At 53.3% G+C, this 21853-nt stretch overlaps 7 protein-coding genes across 7 annotated transcripts, besides 1 other annotated feature; 4 read left to right on the top strand and 3 right to left on the bottom strand.

The window, feature by feature from the left end:
* Positions 1 to 120: 120 nt before the first annotated feature.
* On the top strand, positions 121 to 810 carry PODANS_7_7780 (uncharacterized protein; the record flags this gene model as incomplete). Its single annotated transcript, XM_001908103.1, has 1 exon — positions 121 to 810. One exon carries the CDS (start codon positions 121 to 123, stop codon positions 808 to 810), a length of 690 nt encoding a protein of 229 aa, XP_001908138.1.
* Positions 811 to 1299: 489 nt separating this feature from the next.
* Positions 1300 to 1868: a repeat region (rgion duplique sur le chromosome 6).
* Positions 1869 to 4236: 2368 nt separating this feature from the next.
* PODANS_7_7770 (uncharacterized protein) lies at positions 4237 to 8299 on the top strand (the record flags this gene model as incomplete). Its single annotated transcript, XM_001908102.1, has 2 exons — positions 4237 to 6614; positions 6664 to 8299. 2 exons carry the CDS (start codon positions 4237 to 4239, stop codon positions 8297 to 8299), a joined length of 4014 nt encoding a protein of 1337 aa, XP_001908137.1.
* A 1278-nt stretch (positions 8300 to 9577) lies between these two features.
* On the top strand, positions 9578 to 10366 carry PODANS_7_7760 (uncharacterized protein; the record flags this gene model as incomplete). Its single annotated transcript, XM_001908101.1, has 1 exon — positions 9578 to 10366. The coding sequence occupies one exon, from the start codon at positions 9578 to 9580 to the stop codon at positions 10364 to 10366; it is 789 nt and encodes a 262-aa protein (XP_001908136.1).
* Positions 10367 to 11225: 859 nt separating this feature from the next.
* PODANS_7_7750 (uncharacterized protein) lies at positions 11226 to 14331 on the bottom strand (the record flags this gene model as incomplete). Its single annotated transcript, XM_001908100.1, has 4 exons — positions 11226 to 11399; positions 11458 to 13167; positions 13244 to 13387; positions 13807 to 14331. The coding sequence occupies 4 exons, from the start codon at positions 14329 to 14331 to the stop codon at positions 11226 to 11228; spliced, it is 2553 nt and encodes an 850-aa protein (XP_001908135.1).
* A 277-nt stretch (positions 14332 to 14608) lies between these two features.
* On the top strand, positions 14609 to 16531 carry PODANS_7_7740 (uncharacterized protein; the record flags this gene model as incomplete). The annotated part of the gene is made up of 1 exon (XM_001908099.1): positions 14609 to 16531. The coding sequence occupies one exon, from the start codon at positions 14609 to 14611 to the stop codon at positions 16529 to 16531; it is 1923 nt and encodes a 640-aa protein (XP_001908134.1).
* A 595-nt stretch (positions 16532 to 17126) lies between these two features.
* Positions 17127 to 18753, bottom strand: PODANS_7_7730 (uncharacterized protein; the record flags this gene model as incomplete). The annotated part of the gene is made up of 6 exons (XM_001908098.1): positions 17127 to 17738; positions 17808 to 18128; positions 18191 to 18270; positions 18335 to 18407; positions 18572 to 18619; positions 18736 to 18753. 6 exons carry the CDS (start codon positions 18751 to 18753, stop codon positions 17127 to 17129), a joined length of 1152 nt encoding a protein of 383 aa, XP_001908133.1.
* Positions 18754 to 19507: 754 nt separating this feature from the next.
* On the bottom strand, positions 19508 to 20983 carry PODANS_7_7720 (uncharacterized protein; the record flags this gene model as incomplete). Its single annotated transcript, XM_001908097.1, has 1 exon — positions 19508 to 20983. The coding sequence occupies one exon, from the start codon at positions 20981 to 20983 to the stop codon at positions 19508 to 19510; it is 1476 nt and encodes a 491-aa protein (XP_001908132.1).
* Positions 20984 to 21853: the final 870 nt, after the last annotated feature.

Below are 21853 nucleotides of genomic sequence, written 5' to 3'. Positions count from 1 at the left end.
GACACTGCCCCCGCCTGCAGTCGCCTTTCCGACCCAGCGGGGGTCAGCGGGCAACACACGGACGTGGTGAGCATGACCCCCCCCCCTCCACCCTCCCTTTTAACTTCCCCATTGTGGTAGATGCTAACTCTTTTGGTGGGTAGACTCTTCTTTGGCAAGACTAAGCTCACCCTCCGCGCGCTCGGCTCCACGCCCGAAGAAGCCCAAGCTGACGGGATTCATCTCCTCGCACCGTATCTTACTGGGTCAGTCGGTTTGATTTTTACCAATCGTACCCCTGAAGAGATCAAGTCTTATTTTGAGAGCTTGACCCAAGTCGATTTCGCGCGGGCGGGGAGCGTGGCGACGAGGGATTTTGTGATTCCGAAGGGGTTGGTGTATTCCACTGGGGGGGAGGTGCCCAAGGAGCATGACGTCCCTGTCGCGCACACGCTCGAGCCGGAGCTGAGGCGGTTGGGGGTGCCGTGCCGGATGGTGAAGGGGAAGGTTTGCTTGGGGGTTGATGAGGAGGGGAATGGGTTCCAGGAGGAGGGGTATACTGTCTGTAAAGAGGGGGAGGTGCTGGATAGTCGGCAGACGAGGTTGTTGAAGCTGTTTAGTGTTTGTATGGCGGAGTTCAAGGTTGAGCTGTTGGCGGTTTGGAAGGCGGCTGGGGGGGAGGTGGAGGTTATGGAGGGGGCGAGGGAGTATATTGAGAGGAAGAGGGAGGAGGCGAAGAGTGCGGGGAAGAAGAAGAAGGGTTCTTCGGGTGCTGGGGATGTTGTGATGGGGGGTGAGGATGATGAGGAGGAGGAGGAGGATAGCGAGTAAACTGGATCGGTTGGGGTTGGGAATGTTTGGTTTCTATTTTTCTCATATAAGGGAAAGGTTTCGTGATGATACCAGAGCTTTTTACGTTTTTCCACAACGAGGGGCGATCGGTTTTTTTAGGACCTCTTTGTTTTTTTGTTTGGTTTTTTTAGTTTTGGCGTTTGGGAAGAAAAATGGAAAAATGGGAATTAATTTTCAGCATGTTGTTGGTCTGCTGTGAGTGTCCGGTGTTGGTGTTTGGTTTCGTCTGGCTTCCAAGATCTCGACTGGGTCAAACCTATGAAATCTGGACCAATCTCGATGCTCCTGCGTTAAGACACAAGAAACATAATCTAGTAAAGTGCCGCGCGGCAGTTGCGCTTCGGTATGAGATTGGGGTAGTCTGTAGATGACGGCTCTACTTAAAGCCTGCAGAGAGACGTCATTCAGGCTTCTGAACTAGGTCTCTGGGGTTTCACGTCTGTCAACTTGTCATTGCTGACTTTGGGGGAGTCTGGCTAGCCAGCAGGGCTTAGTCTCTCTTATCCGGTGTGGTCTAACCGTCCTGGGCAAACCATTCGAAAACATTAAAATATATCAAAATCACAGCCAAAACTGGGTCTGTTTCGTGCCAAGTAATGCAGCAATATCTTAACCAACCCACGTTCGATTGATGGTTTGAATGATGCCCGTATCCCAGTGACTTCCAAAGGCCTTGTAAATTGCCTTGCCCTGTGAGGCCTACTGCTTACTGAACTGCGAGGGCCCATTGAACTGTGAGGGCCTACTGAACTGTGAGGGTTACTGCCCATTGAACTGCGGCCACCGAAGCCATCGCCAAACCACCGAGTTTGACATTATAGCCAGGATCTTAGGTTTTAATTGTTTAGCTGTCTGGTACGAACCTCTGGCAAATGCAAGACGAGAGTACTGACATTGGAAAACCCAGTTTTCCCATACAAAATGTGGCCTTTGCGATCTTCATACACCCAAAGATTAATTCCTGACCGATTTGCCCAGGACGGCTAGACCACACCGGATAAGACACGCCATGCCCTGCTGGCTAGCCAGACCCCTTTGGGGTAGCTGGTGTAGCTTTGCTTTAGCTTGCACCTGGCAGCGCTATGTTCATCCTGTCTTCAGTGCCGGCTTTCTGTAGAGCGGACACCAAGGTAGCTTGAGAAACAGCTCGGCCGTAATGACCGCGTAGTTGAAGTTGGCCTCTCTTTGGTACTAACACCACCGACTACGTTGTTTGATGTTGTAGGTAGTCGACAGGTGCTGTTCAGGCATTGATGCTTCTCGTAATACTTACCCTAAGGTATGTTGAGAGTGCTGCTGTACCGTGGTAGCTCTCCGTCTGAGCACCACCAACCAGCTCTCTACCTCTTGGTCATATGTATCACTAGGTACTTGAAAAAGTACCCATATTTCCTTAGACACAAAGCCGTGTCATGCAATTGGGTACCAAGACTGGCTGGAGATACCACATACCTTATCTCCTGGTGCGACTCTGCGTTTGTGTGTTGTCGTCTAGATGCCGTGTGTGATGGTCGCACAGAAACTGTATCTCGAATTCAGGGACCTTTGTACCACCCCCCATAATCCAACCACCGAAAGTAGTCACCCCGGGAGATTCAAATCGCCATGACATCCTGTTTGGGAGAGGGGGATGTCAGCAGATGTCGAAGGATATCTTGTCATTCAATGCAGTTGGTGCATAGCGTAAGAATGATGGGTAGTTAGTCGAGACCAGCTATGAATAATAAGAACAAAAGGAACTTCCCCATAGAGCCGCAAGGTATGACGAAGTGTCTTGGCCTCTGACGGGTGTTTAGGTGTGGTTGAACTGCTTTCTGCTTGCTGGGTGCTCTTTTCATCCGATCTGCAGGTCACTGACACAAGCAACTGCGCCAAGAGACATGGGCCAAGGGTTCTCCAGATTTTCCATTTTCTTGGCCATCACGATGTGCCGTGCGCCGAATGTCTGGGCATGCCGCTATAGCCGCCACATTCCTGTTTTTTTGTGACCTTTTTACACTGCATTCGCCCGCCAACCACGGTGGGAGGTACCGAGGTTGTGGTTTGCTGGATGGTTGCAATCGGCAGAAACGGGAGGATTTGTGAGCAAAAGTTCTTGTTATCAGTGAATAGGGGCGGTGAAGTGTGATTGCTGAGCTGATAATGTCGCCTGTTTGATATGATTATGTACGTGCCTCAGGGAGCGATGTTTTCTGCCCTGCTGGCCAGGCCGGTGATGATTCACAGCAGCCATCGGAGTCACCAGTTGGTGGGAGATGGGCGTTTACTGTACGCCATTTGCTATGTTCATGTTCAGGTTCAGCCTTTCAAGCCACACCGAGTTCAACAGGTTCATGTTGCGTACGTGCCTCGGGTGTTTGGTTGGATGGTTGGTTGGACGGATATAAGTGAGGATCGGGGTGTTGTAGAGGCCGCAGTCCGACTTTGTCTCACGTCATATGCGGGAAGGGAGAGCTTGCAAGAGAGGTGCGATTGGAAGGCTATGAGGTGTATTTGACTCATCCGCTCAACTGACCGGACTCTTTCCAGCTTCCACGTGTAGAGTCAATGGAGGAAAATGTATGTTTCGCCGTTACACCGCATTCTGCTGTTCAGAGAAAGTAACTTGACTAAATAAAGGATGCGCGCCTTGTCCGACGGGGCGTTAGGTAGCCGTGATATATGTACGTCGTTACATGGGGAATAGTCTCGGAGAGTTGCCTAACCCCATTCAAGAATCAACTGGATCGATAGCGAGGGGTGCTGGGATGGGAGAAACGTGGAAGGCTGTGATCGCTGGGTTGGCGTATTCGGCAAATCGATATCGAAGAAAGTCGCCTTCTTTGTTGTTTCGATGTTCGATCAGACCAGATGAATCTTTCGGCCGCTAGGCCGGTGGCAAGCCTGCGAGGTACTCCGCCTGTTGGGGAAGAAAGCATGTACTGTAGACGGCCCGGAAGCATGCTGGGCCGCCCATTTCGCATGCGTCGGTTGCCTTCTGCTTTTGTCAATATGTACGGCTCGGTTGACACCTCTTGGTTGAGGGTGGGTGGGTACCACGGCCATGGAAATCCCGAGTGTCCGACACCTTGTCCCCTTTTATTGCTTCCTTCCCTGATCCTGACCTGTCCACCTAGGTGCGCAGTCCCTAGCATTTCTTGGCTTTGACCTGCTCCCCTTCTTGTCCTTTTTCTTCGACCTCGGCTTTTTTTTGGTTCTGAATACCTTCCCTACATTGCCAGACAAGCCTCCGAGTAGTAAGCTGATCGAAGACACGGACCTAAGCTACGAATCGACCAGCCTATGCACGTCATTCAGTAAACTACGGGCCAATCGCTCGTCGCTTACCGCGTCTCACCCCCCTATTACCAGTGAATAACGCGCCGCTGCTATTCATTTGCGCCGCCTCACAGGCCATCTGCCGCCATGGCAGCCGATCAGTACTCAGAAAAGTCGGAACCGACCCGCGCCGTCTCACCTGAGAGCCCCGAAATTCAAGAATCCAGAGACGTCAGTCCTTCAGCAGATCTTAAGAAGCTCGACAGCAAGGTCGTCGCACCCCCACCAGAAGCAGACGATGACAAGGAGGCCGACCCCTTCAAGCACCTCCCAGAGAGGGAGGCCAAGATCCTGAGGGATCAGGTCTACACCCCCGATATCAAAGTTGGAGTTGCGACACTGTACCGTTATTCGTCGCGCAACGACATGATCATCTTGGTTGTTTCGGCGATATGCGCCATTGCCTCTGGAGCCGCTTTGCCATTGATGACGGTCGTTTTTGGCAATCTTCAGGGCACTTTCCAGGATTATTTCACACCCGGCAGCAACCTGTCTTACGATGAGTTCACCAGCGAGCTTGGATCATTGTGCCTTTACTTCGTATATCTGGCCATTGGAGAGTTCGTTACATCTTATGTTGCTACAGTTGGATTCATCTACTGCGGCGAGCATATCAGCGCCAAGATTCGCGAGCACTATTTGGAAAGCTGCATGAAGCAGAACATCGGTTTCTTCGACAAGCTCGGCGCTGGTGAGGTCACCACACGCATCACGGCCGACACCAATCTCATCCAGGAAGGAATCTCGGAGAAGGTTGGCTTGACGCTCCAAGCCGTCGCCACTTTCGTTGCTGCCTTCGTCATCGGCTTTGTGAGCTACTGGAAGTTGACTCTTATTCTTATGAGCACTGTCGTGGCTCTCTTGCTGGTTATGGGCACTGGCTCAACGTTCATTGTTAAGTATTCTAGGCAAAACATCAGTGCCTACGCTCAGGGTGGTTCGGTGGCCGAGGAGGTCATTAGCAGTGTCCGCAACGCCGTTGCCTTTGGCACCCAGGATCGCCTCGCTAAGCAGTATGATGTTCACCTCATCAAGGCCGAGTTCTTCGGCTTCAAGCTCAAGAGCGTTCTGGGCGTCATGGTTGCTGGTATGATGCTTATTCTGTATCTAAACTACGGCCTTGCTTTTTGGATGGGCTCGGTCTTCTTGCTTGACGGCTCCACGACACTCAGCAAGATCCTGATCGTCATGATGGCTGTCATGATGGGCGCCTTCAACTTGGGCAATGTCGCGCCTAACATGCAGGCTTTTACCACCGCTCTCGGTGCCGCCGCCAAGATCTACAGCACCATCGACCGTATCTCCCCGATCGATCCATCGACTGACGACGGCATCAAGCTCGAGAAGGTGGAGGGAACCATTCGTCTCGAAAACATCAAGCATATCTACCCTTCCCGTCCTGAGGTTGTGGTCATGGACGACGTCACCCTCGAGATTCCTGCTGGCAAGGTCACCGCGCTCGTTGGAGCTTCCGGCAGTGGCAAGTCGACTATCATTGGTCTGGTCGAGCGATTCTACGCGCCTATCGAAGGAACTGTGTATTTGGATGGTGTCGACATTTCCACTCTGAACCTCCGCTGGTTGCGCCAGCAGATTGCCCTTGTCTCTCAGGAACCAACACTCTTCGGCACTACCATCTACGAAAACATCCGCCACGGTTTGATTGGTACCAAGTGGGAAAATGAGGGCCCTGAAAAGCAGAGAGAGCTCATCGAGGACGCTGCCAGGAAGGCCAACGCTCACGACTTCATCACATCTCTTCCTGAAGGCTACGAAACAAACGTCGGTGAACGTGGTTTTCTCCTCAGTGGTGGCCAGAAGCAACGCATTGCTATCGCTCGTGCTGTGGTGTCGGATCCCAAGATTTTGCTCCTTGATGAGGCCACCAGCGCATTGGATACCAAGTCTGAGGGCGTTGTACAGGCTGCTCTGGAGGTTGCTTCCGAAGGCCGTACCACCATCACCATTGCTCATCGGTTGTCAACCATCAAGGATGCTCACAACATTGTGGTCATGACCCAGGGCAAGATCGTCGAACAGGGTACACACGACGAGCTCTTGGAAAAGCGTGGCTCATACTACAACTTGGTTACTGCTCAGGCTATCGCCGCTGTCAATGAGATGACTGCTGAGGAAGAGGAGGCCATCAACGAGGAAGAGGAAGCTGCTCTTATCCGCAAGGCATCCGCCGCCCAGAAACAGGAGGGTGTCCCCGAGGACCCAGAGGACGATATCAATGCCAAACTCAACAGGAGCAAGTCGACCCAGAGTGTCAGCTCCATGGCATTGGCCGGACGTGCCAAGGCCACCCCCAATAAATATAGCTTGTGGACTCTGATCAAGGTGATTGCCAGCTTCAACAAGAAGGAGTGGAAGCTCATGTTGATTGGTCTATTCTTTTCTGCTATCTGCGGTCTGGGTAACCCGACCCAGGCTGTCTTCTTCGCCAAGCTTATCACTGCCTTGTAAGTTTTCCTGTTTGTTGTGCATTCGACCATAGCTGATATTTTTCAGGTCTATTCCCCCCACGACCCAAGAGGCCAGAGACTTTATGAAATCTGAAGCCTCTTTCTGGTGCCTCATGTACTTGATGTTAGCCCTCGTCATGTTCATCGCTTTCACGGCCCAAGGCATCGTCTTTGCGAAGTGCAGTGAGCGCCTCATCCACCGTGTTCGCGACAGGTCTTTCCGCACCATGCTCCGCCAGGATGTCGAGTACTTTGATACCGATGAGCATTCGGCTGGTGCTCTCACCTCGTTCTTGAGCACTGAAACGACACATGTTGCTGGCTTGAGCGGTTCTACTTTGGGCACTTTGATCATGGTCACCTCGACACTCATTGCTGCTTGCACCGTTGCGCTTGCCATAGGCTGGAAGTTGGCTTTGGTCTGCATTGCTACCATGCCTCTCCTTATCGGATGCGGTTTCTTCCGGTTCTGGATGCTTGCTCACTATCAACGCCGCGCAAAGCGTGCCTACCAGGGCTCCGCCAGCTTTGCTTCCGAGGCCATCACTGCCATTCGCACCGTTGCTTCGCTCACTCGGGAGCAGGATGTGCTTCGCAACTATCGCGAGTCATTGGCTATTCAGCAACGCGCCAGTCTTATCTCGGTCTTGAAGTCGAGTTTGCTGTATGCCGGCTCTCAGTCGCTCATGTTCTTGGCCTTTGCGCTCGGTTTCTGGTACGGCGGTACTTTGATCGCCAAATACGAGTACGACATGTTCCAGTTCTTTTTGGTCTTTACCTCTGTCATCTTCGGTGCTCAGTCTGCCGGCTCGGTGTTCTCTTTTGCTCCCGACATGGGCAAGGCGGCCGAGGCCTCTCGCAACCTCAAGACTCTGTTCGACATGAAGCCGACTATCGATACTTGGTCCGAGGACGGCGACAAGGTTGAGGCCATCGAGGGGAGCTTGGAGTTCCGCGATGTTCACTTTAGGTACCCTACTAGACCCGAGCAGCCTGTCCTGCGTGGGCTCAACCTCACCATCTCGCCTGGTCAGTATGTTGCTCTTGTCGGTGCCTCTGGATGCGGCAAATCAACCACCATCGCTCTTCTGGAACGCTTCTACGACCCTCTCGCTGGTGGTATCTTTGTCGACGGCAAGGAGATTAGCACTCTCAACATCAACGAGTACCGCAGCTTCATTGCCCTCGTGTCTCAGGAGCCTACACTGTACCAGGGCACCATCAAGGAAAACATCTTGCTCGGTGCACCCTATGAGGTGTCTGATGAGCAGATCAAGTTTGCCTGCCAGGAAGCCAACATTTATGACTTTATTCTCTCGCTTCCTGACGGATTCAATACTGTTGTTGGTTCCAAGGGTGCTCTGCTCAGCGGTGGCCAGAAGCAGCGTATCGCTATTGCTCGTGCCTTGGTCCGCGATCCCAAGATTTTGCTTCTTGACGAGGCTACTTCGGCGCTTGACTCCGAGTCTGAACACGTTGTGCAGGCTGCTTTGGACAAGGCTGCCAAGGGGAGAACGACAATTGCAGTGGCGCACAGACTGAGCACGATTCAAAAGGCGGATATCATTTATGTGTTTGATCAGGGGAGAATAGTGGAGAAGGGAAGTCACTCTGAGTTGATGAAGGCCAACGGCAGATATGCCGAGTTGGTCAACTTGCAGAGTTTGGAGAAGAACCGGTGATTTTGTTTCAAGAAGAAGTAGAGTTTGTTTTTGGCTGCCGTTTTTCGAGATATCCCACTTAGCAAGCAAGCAAGTCAAAGCAAAAAGGCGAGGCGTTTGGGTTGGTATATTTCCGCGTCTGGTTCGAGTACACATTTTACACATTTACTAAGTTATTATATAGATGGATGGGAAGGCAAGAGTGTGTGTTGTATGCGCTACTCAGTGCTGTAATTGTAAAAAATATTATGACAGCTTCATCAGACGCTTGATTTCTTTAGTGAAATAAAGTGAGGCAACCCGTTCGTTGATAACGTTACAAGCTTGGCACGCCCATACTGTGGTATGCTGTCGGCGGTTCAGATGAGATGAGATAAGGTGGCAGTCTAGCCTTGCAGAGGAAGGACTGCGAGATGGTATCAAAATGAGACGGGAATTTTGCTACAAAGTCGCCTAGTTGCCTCACGCTCATGACCTATTCTGTTTGATGCTGTAGAAGCGGTTGACGTGTTCAAAAGACGGCCATTCGCCACTGCATTTTAGCTGCCAGCGAAGTGAGTTGAGTGAGCTTTACGACCACTTGAGTGGCCCCACTTATCACTACCCAACTTATTTCCCTACTACACCACATTCATTCACTTAACTACATCTGCTACGCGCAATTTTTATCGGGTTTTCTACCAGAACGGTTTGTAAGTCCGGGCGTGTTTATAAGTTCTGGACAAGCACTAACTGAAGAATAGGTGGCAATCATCAGATATCTGGCCTTTTGGAGTGTGTTGTGACTGACGAGGCTAAAGTGCGTGTGTGAGGAGAGGTTGCCTACGCGTCTTAGACGCTGACAGTTTGGACAAAGAAACCGAGCCGAGGCTGCCAATCGCTCCCGTTCTTACTCACTTGGCCTACACCTCAAGTTTTGCTATATCTCCAAGCTTATGTTGAGACTATCACCAACCCAACCACCAGCATGCACCACCTCATCTCCAACCCCGCGGTCCTCCTCGCCGCCACGGCCCTCCTTTCCTTCTCCGGCCAAGCAACAGCAGCAGCCAAACCTAAGAACGCCATTCTCCTCTCCCAAGTATGCCCCCTTTTCTGCGCCAATTCCCACCCCTTTCTATCTATCCACCAGTCCCAGCTTGATGCCCCCCCTCTTTACTGACACTTCCACAGGTTAAAAGTCTCACCTTAAACTCCCACTCCAAAACCACCTCCCGCCGCGTCTCCCCCATTCCCCAACTAAAATGTACATCCCCGCCCAAACTCTGCTCCCTCCCTGAAGCCTCCTCCATCACAACCATGCGCTGCCTCAACACCGGCTCCTCTTACACATCCGAAGACATAGAATGGTCCTGCACCGCCTCCCTGCCCCCCACCCTCCGCCTCGACAGGACAGAGGTTATTTGCGAGGGGTACGATTCCCCGGATGACCCTTATGTCCTAAAAGGGAGTTGCGGGGTGGAGTACACTTTACAGCTCACCGATCAAGGCAGGCAGGAACACCCTGGTTTGTACTTCAAACCGGGTCTGTTGATGAACGACAAGAATGAAACAGATTGGGGGGGTGTACTCTTCGGAATCATTTTTGTCGGAGTGGTGGTGTGGATTATCTGGGGGGCCTGGAGGGGGGCGAGGGATAATACTGCCAATGGGCAGAGGAGACAACCACGGACAGGAGGGGGTTACGGTTCGGGGTGGGGGGGTAACAACGATGACGATGACGATCCGCCTCCTCCTTACCCTGGTTCTGGTTCAGGAAGGGGGGCTAGACGCCCGAAAACAACGAGTTCGAGTTCCAGACAGCCACAACAGCAGGAACAGGGCTGGCGGCCGGGGTTTTGGACGGGGCTGGCGTCGGGGGCGGCGGGGGGGTATATGGCTGGGCAGAGGAGGGGGAATAATTCCAGTGCTTTCGGGGGGTATAACAACAGCAATTATGAGGACAACTACCGCGGCGGGTCGAGCAGGTTTGGAGGTGGGGGGAGCGGTTGGGGCGGTGGTGCTGCTGGACCGTCGAGGTCGTCTGGCTCGGGGAGTTCTGGACCAAGTCATGAAAGCACTGGGTATGGGTCTACTTCGAGAAGATAGATAGAAGACACGGCACGATGGTATAGATGCCTAGACAAACAATCATCTAACAAGTAACAAGAGGTGTTGAATGTTGTTTTACTTCTTTGTACACTACTTTCCCTTCCTTCCTTCTTTCTTTCTGATATACCTCCCAAAACTTTAGCAAAGGCTGGCAGAGTATCAATCCCTATATAAAAGCACTCATCACCACCCTTATACTCAACTCCCCATCCCAGCCAACCCCACCCAACACAGCAGGAAAAAAATGATGATGATATGCCTAATAACTCCCTGCCATCTATATCCTGCCTTCTCCTTCTCATTTCTTTTCCTTGTCCCCCATCTCACCAAGGAGAAAAATGTAATGCGAAAATATCAAGAGCCAGAAGCCAAGGCAGGGTAGCCAGACCCAAGGATGCCGAGCCGCAAAGAGTAAAACTAGAAAAAACTTATTCGTACTACTCTCACACGGTAGAATTACAAAACGCTTTGTGTGGCGAAGAGATCCAAGCATCAACAGAAACGAAAATTATCACCCCTTTCAAGCTTCTTCTCCCTCCGCTGTTTCTGCAGTGTCATAGTGATAAATCGTTTCGATAACGACGTCCAGAGACCAATGGACCAAAACTGCGCAGCCCGCGTCGATCCATCGTTCAGGTCGATTCTTCTCGTGAGCCTGAACCAAGGGCAATCAGGCTGACGAGTTTGGCAATGGTGAAGATATGGCGGTGTTCAAGGCGGTGATCAAGGCGGCGACGGACCCGGCGACGACAAGAGCTAGAAACAACAGAGCCTACTCATCTTCCCCCTCTCTCTCATCCTTCCTCCCTGGCCCAAATCTGCGCCCGATTTCATCCAGGTCAGCCCCAGAACGAGCCTAAAGGTGGGCCGCCATGGCATCGGATCGGTCAAACGCCTTGTTGCAGCTCGGGCACTTGCGCATTCGGTTGGCCAGCCGGTCGTCCACGCAGCTGTTGCAGAAAACATGACCACATCCCTTCAGTATCGTGTTTTTGAAATTGCTGCGGCAAACAGAGCAAATAACCAAGTTCTGTCAAAATGTTAGCTTCCACTCTCATGCGCATGACAGAGACGAAAAAAAAACCTACCCGCAAAGCCTCCTCTTCATCGGTTGAGTTGCCGCGACACTTGGCCCTCAGTTTGCTAATTTCCGAGTTCTTCTCCTCCAACCGTGCCTTGATCTTGTCCAGCTCTTGCTCCCGGCTCATAGTTTGCTCCTTCATGCTAGTCACTGTGGCGTCCTTGGCCTTGAGCAGTTCGGTCAAATTGGCAATCTGGCCCTTGACCGAGTCGGCTCTTCTGGTCGCTTCCGCTGTCAACAACTCAAGCCTCTTCTTCTCCGCTGCCATGCTTGCGGCCTCGGTCTTGAGAGTTGCAATTTGCTTCTCCAGGTTGCTGATGACACTTCTCGTGGAATGCTCCACGTCCTTGAGCTGTGCGATGATTTCGGAGCTCCTTGAGTTTTGCGAACGCAAGGTACGGATCTCCTGAAGCCGAATATCCATGTCTTTCCGTGCCGCAAAGTACTTCTGGTCCGCTTTGGCTTTCTCGGCCATGAGCGTGTTGATGCGCTCTTCGACAGCGTTATTGTCCATGGTTTTGGAATGCGCGAGCACCATGGCCTTTTTGTACGACTTCTCCAGAAGCGGAAGTTCCGTATTGATCGAGGCATAGTCCTTCTCGAGTTTGGCGCACTTTGCCCGGAGCTCCTCAATCGACAAAGATTCGAGATTCGGTTGCGCGTCGGTCATGACCACGTCCTCACTTGGTCGCAGTCGTTCCAGCTCAGATTCAAGTTGGGTGATGCGATCCATCTTGGCGTTCACGAGTTCCTTCATTTGATCCAAGGCGGCCCTTTCTTGATCCTGAGCGGCCTTGCGCATGGCCAACTCAGCTACCAAGTCGTCTCTGGCAGCTCGAATCCGCGTAAGGTCCTGATCCTTTGCCTGTATTTGGTCCTCCGCCTCGGACACTACGAGCTGAGCCTCGGCCTCCACCTTAACTTGCCAGTCAGACCTTTCTGCTCGTAGCTTCTCGGCCTCCTCGCGCAGCTGCTTGTTAGTGGCTTCCAGATGGTTGATGCGCTTGATAAGATCCTCATTCTGGAGCTTGAAATGCTTGAAAACGTCTGTTCGAACATAATCTTCATCAGAGACACTTTCCCTCTTGGTTTTGAAGGTCGAGTTCTCTTCCATGAGGGCCTTGTTTTCGGAGATAATGGCCTCGATCTGCAACTTTTGCCTGTTGACAACAGCTTGCGCCTCCTTGTAAAGTGCCTTCAACTCGCTGGTGTTGCCATCGGTGTCGTCGGAAGAATCACCATTTTCCTCTGTCTTGACTGGCCGTGTCGTCGCACTGGCCAGGGCCTTTTGTTCCAGCTTTTGAACCTGGACGCTTCTCACACGGTCTAGTTTTCTCTCCGCCTTGATTGCTTTCAGCGTTGCTTGGTCATATTGTTCCGAGAGAAGCGCCTTATCCGACTCGAGCCTGTCCAGCTTCAGATGTAACTCCTTTTGTTGCGCGAGTGCCGTCTTGAGCTGAGATTCAAGCTTGGCAACGTCTGGCTTTACCTCGCCACGTGAGCTTGCTAGACGCTGAAAAATGGATTCGGCCTTGGATTTGAAAGCTTTGCCCTTGTCACCCAAATGTCTCTGGAACTCCTTGCTGTCCTTAAAGCCGAGTGCGGTTGACGATGGGAATGGCGAGTCTAACAAAGTCAGAAGTGGATACTGGATAAGACTTGACAAGGATTTCGTACCTGACGGAGAGCGAGATGATACTGTGCCATCGACGAGTAACTCTATTTCTTGCAGTAACTAGTTGTGGCGCATTAGCTGCGGTGTTCCGAACGGAAAAATGTGGCAGCAAACTCACCTGATGTAGCCAGGCGTCGACAACTCGGATATGGTCGTCGTGGTCGGTGTGGTTCTTTTCGAGCTCCTGTACGCGACTTTCAAGGCTTGCTTTTTCTCGTTTGTACTCTTGCATCTGGCGATATATGGCGCCCTTGGTATATTCCTACATGTACCGCAAACTTGTCAGCCAAAACCATCACCCTAGTACTCGGCCGAGAGGAACGTGTATACACATCGTAGCGGAGACAGCGAAGTAAGAGTGATGAGCAGTGATGAGACACTAGAGGAAACCTGGTAGAACTCGGGCGCGCTGTTTATTTGGCAGCAGGCCACGCATTAGCCGCGGTCAAGGCGAGCAACTCGTGCAGAAACATCGCGCTGGATGGAGACTGTCACCCATCACTCGGCAGGGCCGCAAACTGGTTGGCGCGCGATGGCAGAGCAGGGGTCCGAGTGGCCTGCTCGATGAGTGCCGGAATAGGAATGAGGAGGGATGGGGATAGGAGAGAGGATGCTGGATGGCCGGGGCAGGTGGTGATGACGCGGGGGGGGGGAAGGGACGGCTGTCGTGTGACGACTCACCTCAATCCAGGCCTCTTCTTTCATGTCGCCAGAGTCATCCTTGGACTTTCCGCTGCCGTTGACCTGATGGCGCTTGCTCGGGGGAGCTACTTCGTCGACCGCGCCGGACGCGGGTCTCTTCCTGTCCTCCATCTTGGCAAAGCTGGACGGACGAGGCAACGCGGACGGGGAGGTGGCAACCGGCATCAGAATGGCCGCGCGAGATTTGGATTTTTGACTTGCAAAAGCCAAAGGAAAGGGTCGATCAGGGCGGGGGGAAAAGATTAAGATGATTAAAATAAAGTACGAGTGGAAATCGGGGTCAGTGGGTTTCGGCGTCTGTGTGGCCCGGCGGTGCTCCAATGATGGGAAGAATGAATGAGCGTGGGAGCGTGAGCGAGTTTGGAATTGGAAGAAGCAGAGACGAGAGAAAGAGAGCCCGCTGACTTCGACTGCAAGTTCGCCAAGGAATTCCCAGAGATGGCTCCTTTTTGAGGCCGCTAGTCCTGTTTCGGCTCTAGCGGGGCAGCTTGGTGGGGACTGCATTTCTTATGTGCGTCCCAGCTCTGTTCCGACGTGCTTTTCACCTAATCCAACACTTTTCCACTCGGCCAGCCATCATTCCCGAAACCATCAACTAGATCCCACTGCTCAGAAGCACGCCAATTTGATTCTTCTCGCGAAGACATCTATTTGGCTTTTGACATCATTTATTGCGGCGGCAATCAGCGACCCGACCGGCGGCAAATGCCCCAAGACTGCCGTGGATTTCAGTAACTCAAAGGCCACAAAGGTGCCCAGTGCGGGGCAGTGAGTTGGCACGATGTTGGCGAACAACAAGAGCAAGTTCAAGCCGGGACCCAAGCCGAAAGGGAAACGCCCTCCTCCTGCCTCGAGGCCTTCCTCCTCGAATACTCCAGCTTCTACTCCAGCTGCCTCTCAGCAAGAGGACGCAAACCCGACCCCGCCCCCACCCAGCGCCCCTACTGAGGCCGCTCCTCCGGCCGTCGACAATGCCCCTCCTCAAGATGTCGAGACACCTTCAGCTCAGGGCCAGACACAGCACTCTGAAGTGAGAGAGCCGTCACCAATTAGCACCACGACTTCTGCTGCGGGAGTATCAAGTATCCAGAGCCAGGATGATGCTACACCCTCTCAGGCCGAGACCCCGGCGTCAACTGCTCCATTGCCCACGCCGGTATCGCCCAGGCATGCCCGTCCAACCGCACCCAAACCCGTGAGAGCGTCGAAATCGGCCGCTGTGTCAGTTCCTCCTCCAGCAGCTCCTGCCCCGGCGCTCACCCCTGCGCCTACGCCTTCGGTGCCCGAGCAAGCTTCATCAGCTACCTCCTCCTCAGGAGCATCGACTATCTCTGAAGCTCCACCCCCCAAAGAAGCTACACCTAGCACAGAAGATGTTGTCGCCTCCGTTGAGCCTGTAGCTGAGCAGCCCGCCGAACCCACCTCTGGTCCCTCTCAACCACCCGAACCGAGCACCTCTGGACCATCCCAAGCCCCAAAGCCGAAGCCCAAACCCAAGCCCCGGGTCCCCCGGAAACGCAAAGCCGACACAGCCATCGAAGAACCCACTGCAGAAACAGCTGAGAATGAGGAGGCCGGCGAAGCAAACACAAGCACCCCCGCCCCAAGAAAGCGAGCCCGCAGACGAGCCGTCCCCCTCCCAGGCGAGGAAGGCTACGAAGCATACCAAGCCGCCAAAGCAGCCAGAAAACCCCGTCAAAAGCGCACCAGGGCCGCAGTCGCCGCCGAAGATGGGGAGACCCCCGAAGGAGAAGCAACCCAATCCCGAGCCAACTCCCGCGCCCCACGTGCTCAGCGTGAGGTAACACCCGAAAACGCCGAAGAGCAAGTTGTAGACGAAGACGAGTTCAAAATGGCCGACCTAGCCAAGGACCTCCGGATCGGCAAGAAGTTTTCTCTTCATGATACCCTTTTGGAGAGGGAACGGGTGAAGAAACTGAAGGCGAATGAGAAGAGGAAGAAGGGGAGGGGTAATGGTGCCGAGGAGGGTGGGGAAAACAACGACAATGATGGGCAACCTCAAACTTTGAACGCCGACACCCCCTTGCCGGGGGGTAATGATGATGATGAAGGGGAGTTTGCCCGCCCGGTGGCAGTGACAGCCCCGGTAGGAGAACAATACCAGATCATTGACGGAGAAATCGTGCTCAACCAGTCATCTCTCCAAATTGATCGGCATGCCAGAGCGAGAGAAGCGGAGGGGAATCTGGAAGAGGTGGAAGTCAATGATTTCACCAACCACACCACCCAGCAGACTTATCTCCGCCGCGCCCTGAAACCAGGTCAATGGTCCGACGCCGACACTGACCAGTTTTACTGGGCGCTTTCGAGATTCGGGACGGACTTTGAGCTGATTTCGAAAATGTTTCCTGGCAAGACGAGGAAGCACATCAAGCTGAAATTCAATCGGGAGGAGAGGCAAAATCCGGCGAGGGTGAAGAGCGCGTTGGTCGGGGAGGTGAAGCAGCCGATGAGGATTGAGGAGGTGAAGGAGAAGACGAAGCAGGAGTTTGAGACGACGGACGACATCGAGAAGGAGCTGGAGGAGCAGAGGAAAGAGTTTGAGGAGAGGGAGGAGGCGGTGGAGAGGGAGAAGAGGGAAGAAGAAAAGAGGAAGGAGGAGAAGATGCTCAAGGAACTGGAGGAGGCAAAGAAGAAGAGTGGGCGGAGGGGGAAGAAAAAGGTGGAGCAGGGGGTTTGGTGAGGCACATTGTGGTGTTTACGGGGGGGGGGATAGAAAGGATTCGGTCGTGGTTACGAGACCCACAGGCAAAATAGGAACCCAGGTAGATAGATGTGCTGGTATTTGTAAGGGTTTCTCGCATTTATTTCGATTCATTGATACCCATAGCTTTATTTATCGGAAGGAATCAAAGCGATGTTTTTATTACCCTGTCTGAAATGAGCCGCCAGTGACCTGCTAATAGTATGCCCGAGTTGGGTACTAGAGTCTACACAGCTAATGATGGTTCCCAACCCCTTCATATCACTCGCAGGCATAAAAGAGATGTTGAGCACTTTCTCTCTCTCTCCCTCCACCTCAAAATTTTCCCGTCTTCCATCCCCAGAGTCTAGCATCACAGATCACTGGCACTCAGACTTCCAGTTGGAGAAAAACCTAGCTGTTTGGTATCTTGCTATCAATAATAGACCTTCGCTTTTAACTTTCTGCCTGCCTCACCTCACCAGTGAAAACAAAAAGCTAAAAGCCTCCGCCCATCTCCACCCCGCATAACCATTCCTGCCTGGATATCCCGAATAACCCCGCAATCCCAAAGCAAAGGCGAATTAGAAGAAAATTAGTGAGTACCGGTGCCGCCCATGTCATCATCATCGTCATCGGGCTGGTCGAACAAGAAGTTCGCAGCCAACTCCTCGTTCTTCTCGCAGGCAAAATACGCCTGGATGGCCTGGTCCTGGCTGAATCCTAGCCGAGTCAACCGCTCAATGGCGTCACGCTCCTCCTCTGTGACCGAAATCTGGTGGGCTCCAGGGGGGAGCGGCGCATCGTCATCACCGTGCTCACTAAGCAACTGGAGGAACTGCTCGGGGTTCTGGGCGATCGTCTGGGCGAGTTGTGGGTTACCAGCACTGAGCTGCTGAAGAATCTGCTCGAGCATGCCGGGCTGTTGTTGGACGACTTGGCGAAGCTGTTGGAACTGAGCGTTCTGTCTAAGCCAGCTTAGGTTGCCAAGATCTTGCGCGCTCGCTCCGGCGGCAGCAGCTCCACCACTTCCGCTGCGGGCACCACCAGCACGAGCAGCAAGGTCAAACAAATTTTCTCCCTCAAGGTCACCAGCAGCCTCACCAGCAGACGCAGGGGCGGGGCTCGCAGCAGCAGGGGCGGGGGGGGGGATGGCATGACCCACGCGCTGGGCAGCTGTTTGTTGTTGAACGTTCTCGGGAATGCCCTGGGTTATACAAGTTAGTCACATCTGCACATGCCGCAATCGCCGATCTCTTGGTACACTCAAACATACCGTCAACAAGTACTCAACCGCACGCTCGGGGTTGAAGAAGGCGGCACGCATAGCAGCGTCGATCTGGGATCGCTCGAAACCCATGGCCTCCATGTTGGCAATAGCCTGTGCACGCTGCTCTCCCATAGCCAGAGCACTCGAGTCGTTGGGGGCACCACTAGTCCGATTTGGGCTGGGGGTGGCAGGAGCAGCTGAGGCGGCATTTGATACTTGAGCTGGGGCAGCTGGGGGCGCTGGGGTAGAGGCCGGGGCGGCTTGAGCAGGTGTGGCCGGGACGACGGAAGAAGACTCGGCGGCAGGAGCTGGCTTGGGCGCCTTGGGCTGTCATTTTGTCTGCGGTTAGCCGTGACCAGTGGACAGCCAAAATGTCAGAATTTACTTACCTTGCTCACCATACAAACAACAAAGCCCTTCTCCTCGATCTTGCAAGACTCGATGGTATCCTCATCCTTCAGAATCTTGCCTGCAGTGGGCGGATGGGTTAGTTGCGGGAACCGGTAGCGGACGGATGCGTCATAGCTTTTTACCTGAATAGATGAGCTTTTGGAGCGCAGGATCCCAGCCATGGTCCTCAGAGAGCTTCTGCTTCACCGTCGAGATCTGATAGAGCTATTGTCAGCGGTGATCTTGAAAGCGATAGTAGGCATCCGTGGTTCTTGGACCGGACTGTAACCTGTAACAGGCTGTCTCGACATTGGAGGTTCGGTGGCGGGGGGCAGCTGTTGGCGGCAGCAAGGGTTGAGGGATGATGAGGGGTAACTCACGAGATCGGTGGGCTCAAACTCGATGGTGAACTTCTGCTGCTTGAGGTCCTATGGATAAGCACAATATGTTAGCATTGACCACGGCGATGTGATTGATTGAGGATTCCAAAGGTGCTATCGCAGCTATCGAAAAGCAGCTGGCTACCACCGGTGACAGCACGTACCTTGAAATTGACCTTCATGATGGGCGATCCAGGAAAGATTCCGTATGACTGCCTGTGGATGGAGGTGATAGATTAAGCGCAGTACGGAGCTGTATTGATGCTGAATCGAATATGTATCGATATTCAGCGGTCGAGGGGTCGTGGTGGTGTTTTGTGGCAAAACCTGGAGTTGCCTGTTGCTAGCAGCTTAAAATATGCTGGATGGAATTCCAGGCCAAAAGAAGGCGGCAGTGAAGTGGCAGTGGGTGCGCGCGTCCTGATGCCTAGCCCCACTCTGGTCAGCGGACCTACCGTAGCTTTACCTTCCCCTCACAATCAACCTAACCTAACCTTCACTTGCTGTCAATTGTCACCTACTACATGTGCCTTCCTTACCTATCACTCACTTGCTTTGATTTGAGACATCATGTCCATCAATAATTTCTTTTGTTTATTTTCAAGAGTCCCTATCTCCAGACGACTACCCTTCCCAATCCGATGATGAACCAAATGAAATCTATGTCTCCTGTCATGTCTCATAGTCATCAACCATTCCACCAAACGCCATTGTCCTGTTCCTTCCAGCCTGTTCCCTCAGGCCAAGTACCGGTGTCAACGCCACGCTAAAGCAAAAGTTTCAATCATGATTGGTATCTCCCCACTCCTCAGCAACACCAAGCCGCCCTACCCAAAGAAAGCAAAAAGTTTGATACACAGAAAAAAAAATGAAGGTATGTGGCGTGGTGACAAAGTTTTGTCGTCACAAGTGCCACAGAACAACTGAAGCATAACCCTACTGCGGGCTGGGTGCAGCGCCACCAGAAGCTTCTTCACTTGAGCCTGGAAGATGGATCTTCCGGCTGTGGTAGGTGGTCAGGCTCGTCCGAGACCCGGCAGACAGAATCCAATCAGGAATTGGCGGTGTCATCTTCCGCTCCGTCTCCAGCACCGGTGTCGTCCCCTCGGGGGTCAGGTATTCATCCTCCTCACGAATCTCTGGTGAGTGGGTATCAGGTTTGCGGTAGAAAGATTCAACGGACCCTTGCCGACTCAATGGGCTTGGAACGCCTGGAAGACTCCCGCTTCGCATTCGACGGAGACTCTTGATACTTCGGATGCTTTGCCTATCGCTGAGGATCTGTCCCCCGTTTGGTGCAGCAACCACAACAGTCCCTGGTGTTACGATGGGTGGTGGAGGAATAGGCGAATCGGATCTGAAGAGCGGGTGGATGTGAGACTCGCTCTGGGTAGAATGTTGTGTAAAGGCTGTCCGCTGTGCCTGGGACACTCTGCTTGGGGCTGGACTCAATGTTCGGCTTCGTCTTCTGGTGCGAGAAGGGGGCTCCAAGAGGTCTAACGGTGTGCCAGGGCTCGGACTTCGACTGGTGGTGGGGCTAGCCGGTATTGTCTCGAGGAAACGGCCCAGCGGTGGTGAAGACGATGCCAAGACGGTCTGTCGGTTTTGTGGATCAACCGCCGATGTATCCCATGAATCGAACCCTTCCTCCGTCGTTCTTGTCTGTTCGTGGAATGATGGGAGGTCTAACGAGGCTGGACGGCGCCCTCGTTGAGACAGCAAACGAGTCTTGGAGGAGATGGGCCGGACCACGTTTGATAGCGAGCTTCGAAAGGAGCTTATCGTCTCCGCTGTCGAGCGTCCGGCACTGGATCCAGGCGGTGTCTTCTCGAATGATGCGCTGTCGCGGGCTTTCCCAGAAACAAGACTTGGGCTGGTCTCGTGGTAGGCAATGGATTTCACCCGGGGAGGCGATCTGCTTCGGTCCTGGTCCTTGTGTACAGTCACCTTGATCCGTGGCCCTCGAACTCTCCCAGCAACAAAGTGGAAGACCAAGAAAACAAGCTGTGTTGCGAAAGCAAGGCCGAGGACGACCGATGAACCAACCAGGAAGCCTGTCGCGCCAGAGCCCAGAATTGTGCTCTCAGGATCCTCATCAACCTTGCTCAGGCAGATCATGTTGGCCACTGACACAGCGGCAGCGACTGTGCATAGGAACAAGCCTGCCCCGAACAACAGCCCGTTGAATTTCGCCCATCGTGCTGACCAAGGGCCGATATGCGCGCAGGTGAGACCGGTGACGGCGGCAAGAACAGTGGCTTCGAGGATGGCGGCAATGATGGCCGTGGTTCTGACCGCAGGAGCCCGGTCTTCCCGTGATCGAGCAAGGATGCTGTGTATCGCCAGGATAGCCGCGGTCGGCAGAATCGAAATGACGCCCAGCACAGCCGGAAGGGAGCGAGGGATTACCATGACGGCAATGGTTTTGATATTCGGACCCAAGGTCCAGTCTGAGACACGACGAAGTGTTGCAGTTATGTCGTCGTCTCATTCAACTACCCCCTTACAGTCCCCAACGAACCCCCCTTTGCAAACAGATGCTGAAGTGGCTTGCTGCTGGTCTGTGGTTATGCAAGATACCGGCGCCCTCTTTGACCTCCTTCAGTCTTTTGACCACGGCACCGTCACTCCGGTCTGGATCCAGGTTCCCTATGGAGTGGAGGTTATGGAAGGTTCCTGAGTCAACCAAGTTCTTCGGGAAGCGGCGGGTATAAGTGAGACGTGGTTTACCAGCCGTGTGTTCATGCGATCAGTAGGCGTGGCACCAAGACAGCTGCATTCCAGCTCAGCCGGCGTATAAGTGAGTAAGTAGTATCTTGAAGTCGGGTCAAGACTGGACAAGACCGGTTTGTAGTTGAAAAGCTCGGTTGATTGAATGGTGTGAACGGAAAAAAAAATCACGAAGCGGGTCTCGTTATTTGGTGGTCTCTTCAAGCTGATCCCGGGTAGTCGGATGTGGTTTGGGTATGTAACGGCTTGTAGGGGTGGGGGTAGCTGCTTTGAGACAGACCGGCAGCAATTGCAAACGAAGGAGAGCCCAGCTATTTGCTGGCTGGTGGGAAAAGGAGAAGACAAGATAGATAGTAAACAAGACGAAGGAAGACTCGAAAAGAGCAAGCTGGGGATTCGCCAGGCACAGCTCAGATGGGTGGGCTTACCGGCTAAATGTAGCAACTGTACACAGAGGACGCGTTTTGCTCGCGTGGAGGGTCCCCGGGTCTTTGTTGTTAGGCCATGCAGAAGCAGGATGTCTGCCGTGCCCGTGCCTTGCTGGGCCATGGT

This window comes from Podospora anserina, chromosome 7 (assembly GCF_000226545.1).
Source record: "Podospora anserina S mat+ genomic DNA chromosome 7, supercontig 1".
Classification (NCBI taxonomy): Eukaryota; Fungi; Ascomycota; class Sordariomycetes; order Sordariales; family Podosporaceae; genus Podospora; species Podospora anserina.
This window is presented reverse-complemented; position numbering and strand designations above follow the sequence as displayed.